Here is a 19,024-nt window from a genome sequence, read left to right on the forward strand (position 1 = left end):
TGTATCCACTGACATTCAATCAGTAAGTGACCGCAAATTGAGAAACTTGAGAAAATAATCACATCCTGTCACTCTATTTTACACAGTGTCCCTGTCTCTCATATTATATATTATATATGATATATAGTAAAAGCATGACATATAAATTGTCTTCTAACTACAAGCTGCAAGTTTCTTAAATAAGTTAATAGATTTTTAATAAATACATTTTAAATAATACAATTATGTTAATAATGGCTGAATTTCATTTAGCTTCTTCCGTTTTAGGGTCCTGGTATTGTGCATGCTGTCTCACTGTCATATATACTGTTAGTAACACCTTCGCGTTTCTTTCTATGACAAGTCAAAATGTCTGCTGTGAAAAAGAGCTTGTTTTTGTAAAGAAAATATTATATCTTCTCTAAATTAAAATTATTAAAGTCGTTGTGTGAGTATGTTTTCTGAGTGATAATTACCCTCATGAACCTGGTCAATAAAGACCCCTAGAGCTGGTTCTTGGTTCTTAGTGTGATTAAAAAAAAAAAGCCCTCACACACTACAGTGAGTCATTTGATTTGATGCCACTGTAATGCCATAGATTTGCTTAATGGAGCTTTAACAGAGAACTTTTAAAATTCAGAGTCTGAGCAGAAGGCTGCAGGTTTCTAAGATAATTTATGGATTCAAATAAAGTTTTAGGATTATTATGATTATCATTAATATGCCAGGCAAAATAATTTGTTCTTGCAGTCTTTACTGCATTACAAGAACCTTTAGTTCGGGATGAAACACTTGGTGCTTTTTCACTTGAGCTCAGCTTTTAATTGTGCATGCAGGTCCACTTAACCTTGAGGATGCACTATGAGGAGCTTTTTAAGTGTTTAAATCATAAACTGCTAATGTAAAATATGATTTATCTACAAGGGAGTGGACACAATAACAGCAATCTAATAAAATGGCCCTGCAACAACTACTACTGACAGCATGATTGTTTACATTAGTGGTGCTGTTGTACTAGAGTGTATTGTATATCCTAACACATAGGTGTTCCAGCACATTTGGTGTTCCTGATATTTTCTTCACAAAGGTTGAATTCATTTAAGAGCTGTTTTATTGGATTTCATTATACTGTTATTGCTTCCGCCGTATCTGTCTGTGATGTAGGTATATGTCTATGACCGCCTCAGGCTCTCTCTAAAATACTCAACTCCTCTTCTTTACTGAGCAATAACTGCTATCATCTTTTGTATAGTCAGACCAAGTGTTTGAGATTGAAAAAAATAAAAAAATAAATATAACAGAAACACACAGGAGACACGGCAGCACTCTGTCTGTGACTCAGTTGATGAGGTTCAAGTTCTTCACATAGAAAAGCACAGATAATTACCAGCAATTGATTTTTAAACGAGTCTCACCGTGCACAAATAATTGACTGACACGGCGAAAGACATCAGTAACAATTTGTATCTGCAGAATTACAGTCACAAGTTTGTCACACACCTGAGCCTCTTTCTGACTGGAACAGCACAGACTGGAAATTACACCTTCAGAGTGACAAAATTATCCTCTGGGATGATGGCGCTTCAAATTTTTACTTTCTAATGGGCATTTCAAAACATTTATATTTTAACAAAGAGTCTGAGAATTGTGTTTGAAAATGTCACTCAATGTAAACATAATGTATACAGATTACAGAAAATATAGTGTGTTTCTCAATTAACAGTTATTTTGGTTATTTCACAGGAGAGAATAATACTGTTTGATCTCAGTTGGAACAAGGGGAGGTCACATACTCTGGTGCACCAATCTGGACTTTGCAATATTTTAATTAGAAGGTCCCATATCATGCTCATTTTCAGGTTCATACTTGTATTTTGGGTTTCTACTAAAACATGTTTACATGCTTTAATTTCCAAAAACAATTTTTTTGTGCTACTGTCTGACTGAATATACCTGTTTTATAATAAAAACATTAAAATCTCCCTTTTATAATAATAATAATAATAATAATACTCCCAAAGGTAGCTTTACGGAAGTTATAATTTGCTGTTTTAATGTTTTATTTTGATTGTTGTTTATTTAGTCATGAATATTTTATGGTATAAAGAAATGTACCCCTAAAGCACCTTTGCGTTTTCAAGAGCTTTAAGCTTCTTAGGCTTTCTAAAAGGGAAAACTGGAATGGAATGAAAGATTTCTAACCAATGTGTTGGGACCTAAACATCAATTCCAGTCAAATCCTTCACTTTGCTGTATTGCACCATATTTGAACTTAGTCAGTAAAACATTACATACAATATGTCAATCGCTGATCATTTAAGATTTTGTAAGGTTTTTACTGATGCTTTGTTGCCACTTTGTGCTAGTTTAACAAGCAAACCTGCTGACCTCTTCTCCTGACAATCACAGAGTCGCTTAATAAAGCACTCATGGCTTTCCTGTGATAGAGAGAGATGATGAATCCATGCTATTCCACCTTTCAGTCCTTCTCCTCATCTGCCTCTCCTGTGGCTTTGAATACCTGACTGTTTAATGTATTACCCACTGTGCAGCACCCTCTGCTTTCATCTAGCTAACCACACCACCTTGATGTTGGAGTAGTGCTTAATTCAGGGTGGTTAGAGCATCAAACAATCTGCAAGTCCAAACAACTACAAACACAAAAGGTCACCTGTGAAGTTGACGCAGGCAGTATTGTATGGGTGAGATATTATGCACATGCATCATAAAAGATTTGTTTCGTGAAAGACCACTCAACAGTTTGATCATCACATGATTCTACCATGTGGACAATTAATTATTAATTATGATTAGATCCAAAGCTTGTTTTCCTGCATGAAACATACACTGCTGCATGAATTCCTCCCCTTGGTTCAAAATAATAAAGCGAAGATTAAATAAGTGACTCCAGCAGCTAACATTACAGTAAAGCGTGTGTGGCACATGGACAGAAGAGGCTCCCCCTGCCTTCCTCAGGGACACATTGTGAAGTGATGGAAAATACAGAAGTATGGCCTGTTGCCACCCATATTAATCCTCTTTCTTTACTCTCCTCCTCTTCCTCTAGTCAAAAGGTATCATCCAGGTCAGACTCGCACAAAGGTGCAACAAATAATAGATGAGGTTGCATTATTCTACCATCACCTTTCTTTAATGATGACCTATCTCTCCTCTGCCTCCTCCTTTTGATTCTATCCTCTCTCAAAAGCTGTAAATAATCCTGCTTTAGCTTTTAGCCGTCTCCCTCTTTAATCATAACTCAAACAGTGTATCAGAATGCAAAACGAATGGCAGCAACAGCAATCCATCAAAACACTGGAAGTCACATGCATATCTGATGAGGAGTACAGTAGAAACAACACAATGCAACAACACTTTGCTGATCAGGTCCATTTTTCTTTCAAGTGCTGTTTTTTCAACCTGTAAACCCACTGACCCAACTTTTGAAAACATCCACATTACTTTGTTAGTCACCAGCACCTCATATATTTTGCATCCAATTGATGAATTGATGTTCTCTGATAGAATGCAGCGGCTGTGTTGATTTATTGTAATTGAATGTGGGAAACATGCTAATTTAATATTGCAAATTCAATCACTGTCCATAATGAAGTGGATGATAAACCAAAAAAGCCTGATGTTGGGCTTAATCAACAGAGATGTACAATGTGCTGATAGAAGCAACATGTGACTCCTAAAACATGACAGGTGTATGGGGCATTTATTGCTTAAAGGAATAGTTTAACATTTTAGGAAATAGACTTTCTTGCCAGGAGGTAGACACCACTCTCAGGTCTGTAAGGTAAATATGAAGGTAAAGCCAGCAACTGCTAACTTAGCATAGCATGAAGACTAAGAAACAAAGGCAAACAGTTAGCCTGGTTCTGTCAAGGTAACAAAATCCGCTTATACCTATCTATATTTAGCTAGGACCAGTTGCCAGGCAACCAGTGGCAACTTTAGGGCATAGTTTCTCAAAGTGCGGCCCGTGGGCCAATGGCAGTCCTCAGAAACATTTTGTGGGGCCCCTGAACATGAAATGCATGGAATATATTTTAATCATCTGCGGTTTATTTCAATACTTTCACTTTAAAGCTTACATTTACAGTAATACACTTAGTCTTAGTCATTGCCAGACCTATCTCCACAGCGCTGTGGCGTAAGTTTAGGCTACACCACAGATACATTCTGGGATAGGAAAAAAAAAACGCTCTGGGTTAGTTTATTTCTTTAAACCAATCACAATGGTCTTGGGTGGCGCTAAGCTCTGGACGCAGAGACAGTTGCTCTGCAAAATGGTCTCGGAAAAGGGACTTGTTTTGATGGAACATTTGCAGCCTGCAAAAGAAAACGCCACATACAATATTGAATATATGAAATGAACTGTTCACACAATACAGTAACGTGAGCTATTTAAAATACCTGGATAAATATTAAACGTAATTTGCTCTTACCAGTGTATCGCTGTGTGAACTTCGGCCAAAGCCTGCATCCTGTATATTTAAGCCAGGATTTCCACGTTTTATCCTGGAAATGTACTTACGTTAATTCAGACTAAATAGTAGGCCTACTCGGCTACTGCATCAAACTGTGCCCCCCTTACAAGCGTCTTTCAAGTAAGGAATGACAAATTGTAGAAAGCTACTGGCTGCATGGCAAATAGGAATTGTGGAATTATGTTCTGTCATCAATGACAAGCCCGGAGGTTGCTGCTTGACTGGCACTTGACATCAAAACTTTGAGAACCCCTGCTCTAGGAAGTAACTAAAAAAATAATCTGTTAGAATGGAGTGTTTCCCTGTTTTCTGTCTCTCTGCTAAGCTAAGTTAGCTGCTAGCTCTAGCTTCATATTCACACAGACAAAAAGCAGTAATCTTCTCATCTAATGCACACATTTCTTTTAAACATGCAACATCTCTCAGTACTCTTATGTTTAACAATGCATATCCTCCTGTGTGTACTCTATGTGCAGTGAAGCTGCTGTTGTTGGTGAGCTTAGAGAGGTTTATGAGGGCTCTGACTCTGTCCTCCGCAGCGCCCTTTACCCCCCTCCAGGGAGCTCGCTTTGAGCCTCTCACTCTCCCCAGTCGGAGGACAGGAATTGAAAGCGGCCCCCCTTCATCTGGCAAAATGACAACCACTGACAATAAGGACTATCCTATTTGACACAGGGCAGACTCTAAAGACATTTTGTTCTCCTGTGGCCAGTTGTTGGCTGAGCAGTCCTGTGCAACTTCAAAGAGAGGTGAACAAAATCGGATCTCGGAGAGAGGGAGGAGGATAGAGACAGCTAGTGTAATGGAGAGGACCGTATCTATTGTGACGGGGGGAGCACCAGGTCCCTCTCACTTTTCTCATGAAACACAGCAGGCGTTGACTGTAACATGTCTGTGAGGGACAGACGTCAATAATGCAATACAATATAATTTTGGAGGCCACACAATAGGTGGACATGCATCAGTTAAAATGGAACCACAGGAGATTTCCAACTACGTTATGCTCCTCTTCTCGCAGTGATTCGTTTTTACAATCAGCGAATGCAAATTGGAATTTGCTGACAGACCATCAATCACATCCTGGCTGCAATATGTTCAGCGTCTCAGCACGTGCCAGTAGACATATCGTACAGTCAATTTGCTCTCAGACACTCAGATATATCTCTGCAGCAGTATATGGGACACATTAAGAAAATTACATTTTTATCTACACTTAAGTAGAGGAGCGGGCATAGACAGTAAAATAAATGGACAAAGTGACGCCGTTGTTTTCGTGCAGCTGCAAACTGAGCTTGCCGACGTAGCTGTGATGTGCGCAACCTGTCTGAAAGTTGTAAGTCTTCTGGTAGCTGTGCCAAGAGAAATCTGAATCATTCTGAATCTTGCAGAGACGGAGAGCGTAGGTATATGTAAGGAGATAACATAGGCACAGGCTAATTATTGCTAACTAAAATGCTAGTTAACATTAGTAATTAAACTTAAACAGCTAATGTAAGTCAAAACTGCCTGCGAGCTTCTCCTGTACTATACGGTAATTTCTCTACTGTGCGACATAAAGTTGCGTGGTTATGACACAATCGTTAGCCTATTTTTACAAAAACGTCTGCTACGGGGCCATAACGTGAGATACAAGGTAATGGAGCCTTTTATACATTGTCGTGTTTCTTTAGAAATTAATAATGGACAAATAGAGTCTTTAAACGCTTCAGATGTAAAGTTATTCGCTGTCAAAATGACGTCAAAATGAATGGCAGTCAATGGAATGCTAACGGTGGGTGAGTGCTAGGTAGCATCAAAATGGCGCCGTAGGAGGTACGCTTTGTAGAGGCTGGCTTACCCCCTTGGGAGCGGGCTGCTTTGTCACAAGAGTCATTTGTCTCAGGAGCCATGGAACCTCTCTTTTTCTTTCATCCGTATTATTTTGTTCAATGGTGCAAAATGTATTTCTAATGTGAGTTTGCTCTGCCAGCAATGAGGTTAATAGCAATGGTTTACTAGTTGAACTACAAATGAGCTGTTTCAGATTAAAACAAGTAATATCTTTAGATATTTTACTAGTTGTGGCGTGTTTTACGGTACAAAGCAACCTAATGCTGACCTTATTTGTTTTGCTTGACATTAATTACTTCAAGTGATAGATACTATTGAGTTCAGATCAGTTCACACTGTGGCATTACATTACATACACGTAACATTTTATTTTATCATGTACCTAAGAGGAGAAAAGCAGTAAAAACACACTCAGTAAAAAGTCTTTAATTTTCTGGACAGAAGCTGCGCCCCAAATCCATACTGCATACAAATAATGATGTTTGTTTGTATATTGTTGTTGCACAAGACAATGCACAAAGGAACAGCTGCCAAAAAATTAATAAAATGAAATGGTGTTGAGGAGACCACAAGGAAAGAGCTTGGAAAACATAAAATACGTGTAAAATCTTTGGTTGGTACAAAACGGTAAAGTATACTATACTAAGCAGTGTAGTGTGCCCACAAGAAAAGAAAATAAATTGAAGGAGCTGCGAGATGATTAACAGAAGAGGAAAGCACAAAAGATTTAAAAGATTGTATTGCCATTTGCACAGATATAGGACAGTACAGGTACATAGGAATTTTTGTGCATATCTCTCAGAATCAAGCTTTGTAAACGAAAGGCAGTTGAAGATTTAATATAAATACAGAATTAAAAAAAGATGTACATATACCTAAACTACACACCAAATTATTGCACCATGAAATATTTTACAAAACAATGGACTGGGGAACAAAAAATCTGCATGACAGAGATAAAAAAAACATATAAAACATGTCTATGTTAAACAAAGTCAGGATTATTTTTTACGTTTTCTTTACTTGTAAATTACTGTATAACTTTAATTCTTCATGACTATAAAAATATTTTCGTAACGTGAGGGAACTGCTTGCAACCAATGATGAGTTGTAGCAGGTAGACATTGTTTAGTTTTAAGAGGTCACTCCAAAAGCATGATGATCATTTTTGATCATATAAATGGTACCTACGTATACAATTAGTAAGTAGTATGGAGCAGATCTGTACAACTGACCTTTTAGTCACATGCTGTTTGCTCTGCCAGATGTGTTCCAGCTGTGACAGAAGATGAAGCCTTTCACCAAAAACTGAAGTCTACTGTTGAGGCCTTGATATCAAATAAAGCAGTGCGCCGACGTGTGGCTATAAGCATAGCAGCAACCAGGCTGCGGTAAATTCCAGAGTACAAGAAATGAGGCGTGAGTGGTTCACTGAGTTCATTGTGTTTAGCAGTCTGGAGAGGTAGACACAGTTGCTCTCTCACCAAACCATTTCCCTGTAGTCAATACAAAAAAGAGAGTGATTAATTAGTATGGCCAGCAGCAATAAAGGGCCTAAATAAGTTGTCATCACTGGCCCCGGAGGTGTCTTTCTTTAGTGTAGCTCAAAACAGATCAGTTTCATTTCCCTCCCTTATGTGCCCACATACTCTATATGTAATGCTATTCAAAACTCTAGGGGCTAACCTTAATGTGTGGGGGGCTGTGGTAACTCATATCTTTGATTGAAGAAGTAATCAGCGGTGGAAGTGAAGTTCAGTCATTTAATATTCTGATCAGTCTCACAGAGAAATATCTGGCTGTTGCCATTTAATAGCAGCACAAAGCAGAAGGGAACAAAGTGGGGTGATTATTTTTAAGGAGCAGTTTCAGTATGACAGCTGTGAAGTAAACTAGGAACCCCCTCTTCTGGATCTCTGGAGAAATACTGTTGTGATTTCCTTCATGTTTGTATTTTAAATTATGTGCACTGGACGGCTTCTTATTTCATACTCACGGACAAATCATTTGATAATCCATCACTCGACCAATAAAAACGATTGGTGGTTTATGGCGCAATTAGGCAGAAGCAGAGAAGGCTGGGCATGACATCCATCATAATTAGTGACAGTGGTCCTTTAATGACAATGAGTTATGCCAGAGAAGGAGGAGAAGATATGCAGATGGGCAATGCTCCAACTAAGAGGCAACAAAGTCAGAAACTGGCAAGAATAAATTGAAAGTCCTCTTGGCTGTGAGTGTCTTTGTAATCAAATCCACATATATAACTGCCTTTTAATATTGCAAAAAGCAGATTAAATCTATCACAATACCTGATGTTGTTGCAATAATAATAATAATGACAAATATGCATGTATTTTTTTCTGAAAGTACTATACTGTGACTTTTTTCAACATACTATACTATGATGTTTTTGTGCCTTTTTTCAACATACTATACTATGACTTTTTTCGACATACGTATGACGTTTTTGTGAATTTTTTCGACATACTATACTATGATGTTTTTGTGCCTTTTTTCGACATACTATACTATGACTCTTTACGACATACTATACTATGACTTTTTTCGACAAACTATACTATGACTTTTTTTGACATACTATACTATGATGTTTTTGTATCTTTTTTCGACACACTATACTATGACTTTTTCATCACTTTTTTTCAACATACTGTACTATGACTTTTATCACTTTTTTCAACATACTATACTATGACTTTTTTCGACATACGTATGACGTTTTTGTGAATTTTTTCGACATACTATACTATGACTTTTTTGACATACTATACTATGACTTTGTATCACTTTTTTCGACATACTATGTCATTGAAATTCAACATAGAAGAATTTTCTTGTTCTCTTAAGAAATCACAGAGTAGTCAGTGTAGTGAATCAGTGTTCTGCCCCGAATCTCCAAACACATCTTCATTATATACAAAACTGGAATCCACAAAAGAGACAAATAGTCAAGAGTCTCAGACAGGAGACTTCTTTGAACCAAACATATTACAATTCGATTCTTCCTGAAATCACAAGTCATGTTAATGAATACTTCACACATCCCTTTGTTGTGTAAGAAGCAGACGGTCTCCTGGTGAGATGTCTCCTGACCATTTGTATGTAGAAAAGACACTTTTAGATTTCACTTTGTTCTTGCTGTTTTACTAGAATCCTCAGTCAAATGAAATGATTCTTTATACTAAAATATTCATTCCTCACAACTATAGTATGACTTTTTTATTACTTTTTTCGACATACTATACTATGACTTTTATCAATTTTTTCAACATAAGCTGCTTTTTTAGTGCAGATAGCTTAAAGGGTTAAGAGAATGATTGGAAGACAGAAGGTTGGGTGTTCAGGTCCAACATGTCTCAGTAACATTTGACGTCCATTATACTGAAAGAGGCAAATGACGAAAACATGATAATGTATGTCAGGTCAGATAGCGCAAAGGGATAAGATAACGATGCGAAGACAGAAGGTTGCGTGTTCAAATCCTACATGTGACAATAAGCTTTGAGGTCCAGTATACTAAATGAAAGAGGTGAACGACAAAAACATAAACATGTGTGTCAGCTCAGACAGCTTACGATGATAAGAAAGTAATTGGAAGACGCCATGTTAAGTGTTCAAGTCATGTAGAGATCTACATTCAAGGAATACAAATAGATGAAGAGAGAAATTGTGTTTCTGTCACTCTCTCTCCGACATACTATACTATAGCAACAGAGTGCTGGCCACAACAGACTGATAGAACATCTCCAACATTCTGCTGCACACGTTGAAGGATCTCAGCTTTCTCAGGAAATAGACTGGAGGACAAGACAAGGAATAGACTCTTGTAGACTGCAGTGCTGTTCATTTTCCAGTTCAGCCTGTTGTCGATGTTGACACCCAGGTATCTGTACTCCTCAACCATGTCCACATCTCCAGCCAGAATGCAAAGGGGCTGCAGAGCCGTTCCCTTCCTCCTGAAGTCAATCACCATCTCTCTGGTCTTATCCACGTTCAGCAGCAGGTAATTCTTACCAGACCACTCCACAAAGTTGTCCACCAGCGCTCTGTACTCTCCCTCCTGTCCATCCCTTATACACCCAACAACTGCAGAGTCATCAGAAAACTTCTGTAGGTGACATGACTCTGAGTTGTACTGCAAGTCTGTGGTGTATAAGGTGAACAGAAAGGGAGACAGCGGGAGCCCCCGTACCACTCACCACCACATCAGACAGAACACGGTCCAGACGGACAAACTGTGGTCTGTCTGTCAGGTAGTCAGTGATCCAGGAGACTAGCTTCTCACCTAGTAGCAGTGGCTGGGTGGTGATGAATGTACTGGAGAAATCACTATGACTATGACATACTATGACTTTTTTCAACATACTATGCTGTGACTTTTTTTGACGTACTATACTATGAATTTTTTGTGACTTTTTTCGACATACTATACTATGACTTTTGATCGCTTTTTTTCGACATTCTATACTATCACTTTTTTTTTAATCACTTTTATCAACAAACTATACTATGATTTTTTTTACTTTTTTCGACAAACTACACTATGACTTGTTTCCGACATACTATGCTATGACTTGTTTTTATCATAGTATACTATGACTGTTTTATCACTTTTTTCAACATACAATACTTTGTCTTTTTTTGACATACTATATTATGACTTTCTTTGACATACTTTATTATAATGTTTTATCACTTTCTTCGACTTACTATACTATCACTTTTTTATCACTTTTTTCAACATACTATCCTATGACTTTTTTTTATACTTTTTTCGACACACTATAAAATGACTTTTTTTGACATTTAACACTATGACTTTTTTATCACTTTTGCCAAAATCGTGAGGTCTGTAGTCAGGACAGGTAGCTTAGAGTGATAAGAGAATGATTGGAAGCCAGAAGGTTGTGTGTTTAAATCTTACATGTTGGAGGAAGTTTTGAGGTCTGATATACTTAGTGAAATAGACAAATATGCCTAAAATATAAGTTTTGTGCCAGTTTAGATAGCTTAGAGGAATAATGAGAATGATTGGAAGAGGAAAGCTTGGGTGTTCAAGTCCAACATCTCTCAGTAGAGATCCAGTATACCAATGTAAGCACATGGGTCAGGTAGGATAGCTTAGAGGGATAAGAGAATGATTCAAAGATAGAAGGTTGGTTGTTCAAATCCTACATGTGACAGTGAGTTTTGAGTTCCAATATACTAAATGAAAGAGGCAAATGATGAAAACACAAACGTGTGTTAGGTCAGACAGCTTACGGTGATAAGAAAATGATTGGAAAACACAAGGTTGAGTGTTCAAATCATGTAAGGTGCAATTGGTGTGAGGACCTCCACTACAGGAATAAGTAACATGAAGAGAGAAGTTGTGGTCCTGTCACTTTCTCGCACTACTTTTTCCGACATGCTATACTATGACTTTTTTTGACATACTATACTATGACTTTTTTTGACGTACTATACAATGACGTTTTTCGACATACTATACTATGACGTTTTTCAACATACTATACTGTCTTTTTTTCCAACATACTATACTATGACTTGTTTTTATCATAGTATACTATGACTTTTTTTCCGAAATACTATATTATGATGTTTTTGTGCTTTTTTTCAACATTCTATACTATGCCTTTTCTATGAAAACATAATGTTTGTGTCAGGTCAGATAATTTAGGGTCATAAGATTATGATCGGAAGACAGCAGGGTGTTCAAATCTTATAAGTTTGAGGAAGTGTTGAGGTCCGATATACTTAGTGAAAGAGACAACAATGGCTGAAAAAGAGCAGATAGCTAAGAGGGTTGAGAGAATGGTTGGAAGATAGAAGGTTGGGTGTTCAGGTCCAACATGGTTCAGCAGCTTTTGAGGTCCAGCATATCAAGTGAAAGGCAAATGATGAAAATGTAACCATGTGTGTTGGGTCAGATAGCTTAGAGGGATAAGAGAATGATTTGTTGACGAAAGGTTGGTTGTTCAAATCCTCCATGTGACAATAGCTTTTGAGTTCCAATATACTAAATAAAAGAGGCAAATGACAAAAACGTTAACAGGTCAGACAGCTTACAGTGATAAGAGAATGATTGGAAGACACAAGGTTGAGTGTTCAAATCATGTGAGGTGCAATTGGTGTCAAACCTACATTACAGAAATAAGGAATACAAATAGATGAAGAGAGAAGTTGTGTTCCTGTCACTCTCTCTCATTACTTTTTCTGACATGCTATACTATCACTTTTTTCGACGTACTATACTATGACTTTTTCCGACGTACTATACGATGACTTTTTTCGACGTACTATACGATGACTTTTTAATGACTTTTTTTTGACACACTATGATGCTTTTGTGCCTTTTTTGACATACTATACTATGACTTTTTTATAAATTTTTTCGACATTCTATACTATGACTTTTTTATGAGTTTTTCGACATACAATACTGACTTTTTTCAACATACTATACTATGACGTTTTTGTGACTTTTTTTCGATATACTATACAATTACTTTTTTTGACATACTATACTATGACTTTTTTCTACATATTATACTATGACTTTTCATTATTTTTGTTGACATACTATATTGTGACTTTTTTATCACTTTTTTTTGTCATACTATAGTATGACTTTTTCCGACATACTATACTATGACAATTTTCGGCATACTATACTATGACTTTATCACTTTATCACACGACATACTATTACTTTTTTCAACATGAAATACTATGAATTATTAGGATTCTTTTGGCATTTCAGGCCTTTATTTGATAGGACAGCTTAGAAGTGAAAGGGGAGAAAGAGGGGGAATGACATGCAGCAAAGGGCAGCAGGTCGGAATTGAATCGGCAGCTGCTGCGGGAGCGCTCCCTCTACCAGATAAGCAACTTTTTTTTATCACTTTTCGACATACTGTACTATGACTTTTTTGAACATCCTAAACTATGACTTTTTTATCACTTTTTTTCGATATACAATACTATGACTTTTTACGACATACAATACTAAGGTCCGTAGGTCAGAATTGAATCGGCGGCCGCTGCACCAAGGACTGAGCCTCTGTACATGGGGCGCTACCTCTACCAGATAAGCTACTTTTTTTTTTAATCACTTTTTGACATACTATATTGTGACTTTTTTTATGACTTCTTTCCAAGATACTATACTCTGACTTTTCAACATGCTATACTATGACTTGTTTCGACATAACCTAAAAAATAACCTAAAATATTCCCCTATTGTTTAATACATTACTGGTATTATTCAACATATCAATGAAGTTCGTACTAATTAAGACCATTCCCACTTTTCCAACTATTCTCACTACTTCACCTTCTTCTTACACAATTATGCCAGCAATCCAGTTTAGCTTTAGCAATTCAGCTTTTCAGCATTCACAAGCATTTTCTGCAGAAAATGCATTTTCTAGTTTAATATTATATTTAATCCACAATAATACATACAAATAATACACAAATATACTGTATAATTTATTTAATTCTGATGTTTGTGGCTAAATGTATTGCTCACATTTATATGATACTTAGTTTAGTTTTAAGCTCCCATACTGATCTTGCCTATTGGTGAAACCAGATATTTTATGGAACGTCAATGCATCTTTTCCCCCAAAATAATTAAAAAAATATGATATATAATACCACTGAAGCAATTCTTTAAAAAAGCAAAGCCCCCGGTATTGTTCTGAAACATATTTGGTGAGCAATAGATGGCAGCAACAATACCAACTAGATTCTCTCTACCAGAAGAGGAAGAAGGCGGAGAAAGAAGAAGAAGGTGTGTTTATAAAAAGGGTGTGTTGCTACTGTTGGAGTGACTCTGAGGCAATTACAGGACACAGTTTCATATGCTGTGAGCTTAGAATCGAACCAGGTTTACTACATTGTTCAGGTTTGTACTTGTTAACTTAACTTAGTTAAATCTTTTTTCAGAAAAGTTCTAAAGTCATTAATGGTGTAACAATAGCTGTTAGCTAGTCAACTTAAGGCTTGTATTCTGTTACAGTTACTGTTGCTCACTTGAATCCTTGAGTCTGTGTCTAAACATTTTTTTTAAAAAATGCACCCACTATAGCTGCCTGTCAGGATGACTCAGTTTTCCTCATGTCCTCAGTCTGGTGAGATGGAGATGCAGCACAGCAGCAGCAGCAGTGTGACTGACTTTCAGCAGCTGTGGGGAAGCTGGACCACCATTCTGAAGCGTTTTCATGATGACCCCAAGGTAACACAAAAACACCATCTGTCAATAGCTCTTTATTGAGTTTGAGTTAATTGAATTTATGCTCACACAACTGAATATTTTGTGACTGCGTTGACCTCCTCCCATCTTTCTCTTTTCAACAGGTAGCACAGCTGAAGAGCACAAGACTCGGGCAGTACCTGAGCAGCCACCCTTTCTTTGCTCTCACAGTGTTGCTGTTCAGCGCCTTGGCTGCACTGCCTGTCGGACTTTTCCTCTCTTTTGCTCTTGTGACCTGTATTATGTCGGCAGTAGGTTTTGTTTTCTTTGAAGGTATGTCTAATCATGTCAAAATCAATTTTCTAAAATATACTCATCTGACAGTACTTTAACCCATTTGTGCCCAAAGGCTAAGACAAAAATACCACAACATTTGTTCTGATTGGTACAGTCAGTACTGGTACGAACATACTTTGGCCAAGTATTTAACAGTACTACTTTTAAGTGGTTAGATCACAAAAAAATCACAGTTTTATCAATAGTTTGTCTAATATATGCTAATATGTCTTTATTAAAAGCTTTCCATATGAAATCTATTTTTTACACTACGTATGTGTGCACATCTTTGATATTCAACTTGTTTTGAGTTTATAGATACCAAATACTTGATTGTGCTCCTTGTAGTTTCTGAGATACAGCTATTTTCTACTATATTCATACTATATATTTCGTCTTTGGGCACATGGGATGCCTGTTTTTTCCTAAAATATAATTACATTTATAGAAATGTACCCAAAGATTAAATATATATATAAAAAAAAATAAAAAAACTCAATTCAAAGTTTCAGTTGCACAAATGGGTTAACCAACAACTTATTTCTCTGTGTGTCTGTCAGTGTTTCTGTTGTTTGTAGGAGGGCTGACTCTGCTGTGTCTGCTACCCGGCATCGCCCTTTTCTCTGTCATGGTTTCAGTCATCTTTAATGCGCTTTATATCACCATCTCCAACATCCTCATCCGCTATTACCCGCATCTGACAAAGGTAATGTACTGAGGAATCAGTGTGTACCTAGGATTCAGAGTGTATTTTGAACAAACGATGACCACCCATATGATTTTATGATATCACTGTTTCAACCACACTTGGTGTTTACCAAGGTAAGCTCAGCCTTGAAGATATAGCCTATATACAATACACCTGATGGTAATCTATAGTCATCAATAACATGATGTCATTAATTAGATTTCAAGAGTACATTATATTTAAAGCTGCATCTGAAACTTGGAACGCAGTTGGTCGAAAACGTCAGTGATGCAGTAAAATCAATGGAGTTTTGTCAACATCTCTTCTAAAATGGGAATACAGTGTACACACGTATAACCATCTCTGACATTATTTTCACATTGTATTTTTTATTTTCTTCTCTATTGTCCTTTATTCCTACCAGAAAGGTAAAGTCCAGGAGGAGGAGAGTGAGTGTGAAACTTCATAACTGAAGGAAATGTAGTAGGTTGATTCTTCAAATGACCCTTCGAATGCATTGTATGTAATAGATTTTCTATGCACAAAGACTCCCTGATGGTAACTGTATGTCTAAGGCCTAAATATTACATATTTTTCTAAAATGCCTGTCATCATATGTAGACATTTTATATAGGTGAATTGTTGTGATGTGGGACACTTGTGTGGGTGACCTAAAAGTCAATACATTTAGCTCTCCAATCATACTGTAGAATAGGGTGGAGCAATCCTCAGCAGGAAACACCCTGTGTGTAGACCACCAAAGTCAGTGGCAGTGTTTAAACCAGACTGTAATATGAAATACATAACATATAAAGACTGAAATAGGATTCGAAAGGTGGGACAGTTTGATTGGCCTAATGTGGAACAGCATATTTTTTTGCAATAGCAATGGTTATTTACAGGGTTTTAGTCTTCCAATGCATTCTTTTAAAATCCTTAAGGTAAAGGGCAAATTATACTCAATAATTGAGGGTGGCTGCATCTCTGTTTTGTGGTTGTATAAGTGTACGTAAAGGTATTACCCTTTCCCTTTTAAAGTCGGATAATATTTGAGTTCAGATACATATTCATAGCAATTTAATAAAAATCCTTCCACTTAATTCTATGCATATTATTGATTATTCAATGTAATGTATTTCAGATCACAATGGCAAAGAAGAGAAGTAAGAAACAGAGAAAGGCAGGCAAAAAATCAGGGAAGGAAACTGAATCAGTGGAGGCAGGAAAGGATGAGGGGAGCAATAGAGCAGAGATCTTCAACAGGGGGTCCGGGGCCCCTAGGGGGTCTGCAGAGTCACTGCAGGGGGGCCTTCAAATTATGTAATTTTTTGAAAGCTAAAAAAAAAAAAAAAAAAAAATTTGAAATGTCTTAACATGAATCCAACATATTATTAGCAAATATTAAAAAAAAATGATGATAGGCTTACTGGCCTATAGGTAAATGTAGTCACTAAGGTAACCCTCCACTGATACAGTTCATCCTGAGGATTCACTCATCCACATGTACAGTATGTTTATAATTAAAACATGATTCATAAAATCATACCAACAAATATTTCAATATCTTAGTATTCTATGCACTAAAAAGGTATTTCTAAAGGCTGCCCACACGTTATTGTAGGCCTAGCTTATTATGCAATCTAATTATATACAACATGTAGTAGGGGGGTCCCTGCTCCGTCTCTCTCTCTGTTAAGGGGTCCTTGGCTTAAAAAACATTGAAGACCCCTGCAATATAGACAGATCGTTGAGGATGGTGGGGTCCCTTAGCTGAGGCTGTTGGCCAGAGCCTGGAGCGTTCCTAAATCCACTCTCCATGGGTTTGCGCATTTAGCCTTGAATGCTATTGACCTGAGATGTTTATATTACATGAATTAAGATAATTTAGACCTTTTAACATTGTCCCACATTTTGGACATGCAGATTGTCTGAGACAACTTGGCACTAAGAGTACTGATATATGTACTATTTGAATTTTTTTTTTTTTTTTTTTTGGTTTGACACATCTTGGGGATTTCAGAGTGGTATTGAGTGTGGATTTAATGTATTAGCTTCATCTGAAATGCAAACAATGTCCCACATTTGGCTAATTCAAGAAGAATAAAATGTCTACAACAGCCAAAACATGAAACAACTAACCTTTCAATTGCATTAATAGCCATATATGGAAGACTTATTTTAGTCTAATCCAAACATTTTCTATATGCACTATGCACATATCTTGAAATGGTGGCTGATTTCAAGTATTAGAGAAAGAGAAAAATGTTGCCTCATGGCTGTACAGTGTAGTTAATCCAAATGCACTATTCTATTTAGTCTGAAAATGCCTGTGTACTGTATGTTGTGTATGCCTGCAAATATCTGATGCACATGCCTATTAGGCAAAAAAAGAAATCATTACAAAATAACTGTTACATGTGTGTTTGCTGTTGTAGAAGAAAATGAATTACCTAACAATTTTAGTCTCATTTTATCCTGATATCCTTACAGTGTCTCCTGTGGTAATTAAGTCTGTCTTCCTTTTTGTCTCGCTTAGTGTTTAAAACAAAGCATTTTACTTTGGTCACTGTGAGACCTTTTGTTTAAAGCCCAAACCGGCTCCAGGGGAGTTCACACCACATTTAACAAAGGACCATTTTTAAATTGTAATTTAATTGCAAATCTACTCAGTTTTGTGAGTGAATGTCTTCTCAGCTTTTGTTATTCTGTTGCTTCCTGTAACTTTGTATAGAACCCTGACTAGAAACTCATTCTGGTCAGAGAGAATCCTACAGCTTCTTGTGAGCTTCTTTCTCCACTTCGCAGTGAATAAAACTCATCTGAACCAGCCACTGAATTGGACCTGAGAAAACTTTTTCTTCTACACTGTTAACTTTAAAAGAGCACAATGTTGTATGTTTGTAATGCAGCTTTGAATAAATCCTTATCAGGATAAACAGTTGTGCTGGTCTTCTGTCCAAACAGAGATGGAGAAGTTCCTTGGTTTTTAAAACAATGTATTTTGGTGATAGTTCATCTGGTAAAAATGCAGTCTAATGTATGGCACACACCAATTTTATTCATCAATATGGTATACGGTACAATTTTCTTCATGAGATATCTCCATGTATTACGGATTTGAGTTGGGGAAATAACGGTTATTTTATAATCTTCAAATGTTGTATTTATAGTGGACTTTTAAAATACAAAGTCCTTCACAAAGCAGCAAAATAAAAGACAAGTCATACAATCATCACAGCTTTAAAGAAAACTGATTAAAAAAAACTTTTGGAGTTTAAAAACCTGTATAGTGTGGGTAAGGAAGGAAAGGAAATAAGAGTTCAAAGGAGGTTCAAGTAGAAATAAAATCAGGAAAGGCTCTCTGATAAAAGTATGTTTTAAGAAGGGACTTAAAGGAGACCACTGACTCAGCTGACCTAATTTCCTCGGGCAGATTGTTCTAGAGCTTCGGAACCCTGACTGCAAACGCTT

At 36.8% G+C, this 19,024-nt stretch overlaps 1 protein-coding gene across 2 annotated transcripts; it reads left to right on the forward strand.

Annotated features, from left to right (window-relative positions):
* The first annotated feature begins 14,141 nt into the window (after positions 1-14,141).
* On the forward strand, positions 14,142-18,382 carry LOC144529714 (lipid droplet assembly factor 1-like). 2 transcript variants are annotated; one of them, XM_078268973.1, is made up of 5 exons: positions 14,142-14,241; positions 14,425-14,571; positions 14,694-14,862; positions 15,426-15,571; positions 15,978-18,382. In XM_078268973.1, the coding sequence occupies exons 2-5, from the start codon at positions 14,437-14,439 to the stop codon at positions 16,020-16,022; spliced, it is 495 nt and encodes a 164-aa protein (XP_078125099.1). In that variant the 5' UTR covers positions 14,142-14,241; positions 14,425-14,436; the 3' UTR covers positions 16,023-18,382. The 2 variants fall into 2 exon arrangements, with proteins under 2 accessions (XP_078125099.1, XP_078125100.1); XM_078268974.1 differs by having other exon boundaries at positions 14,464-14,571.
* The last annotated feature ends 642 nt before the right edge of the window (positions 18,383-19,024 follow it).

The sequence above is a fragment of the Sander vitreus genome, chromosome 15, assembly GCF_031162955.1.
Source record: "Sander vitreus isolate 19-12246 chromosome 15, sanVit1, whole genome shotgun sequence".
Classification (NCBI taxonomy): Eukaryota; Metazoa; Chordata; class Actinopteri; order Perciformes; family Percidae; genus Sander; species Sander vitreus.

Bases quoted from the DNA above. Each gene is read 5' to 3' on its own strand.
- LOC144529714 (XM_078268973.1), top strand. From the start codon at position 14,437: ATGACTCAGTTTTCCTCATGTCCTCAGTCTGGTGAGATGGAGATGCAG. The intron at 14,572-14,693 runs GTAACACAAAAA...TCTTTTCAACAG, and splicing joins GTTTTCATGATGACCCCAAG to GTAGCACAGCTGAAGAGCAC. The intron at 15,572-15,977 runs GTAATGTACTGA...TATTCCTACCAG, and splicing joins ATTACCCGCATCTGACAAAG to AAAGGTAAAGTCCAGGAGGA.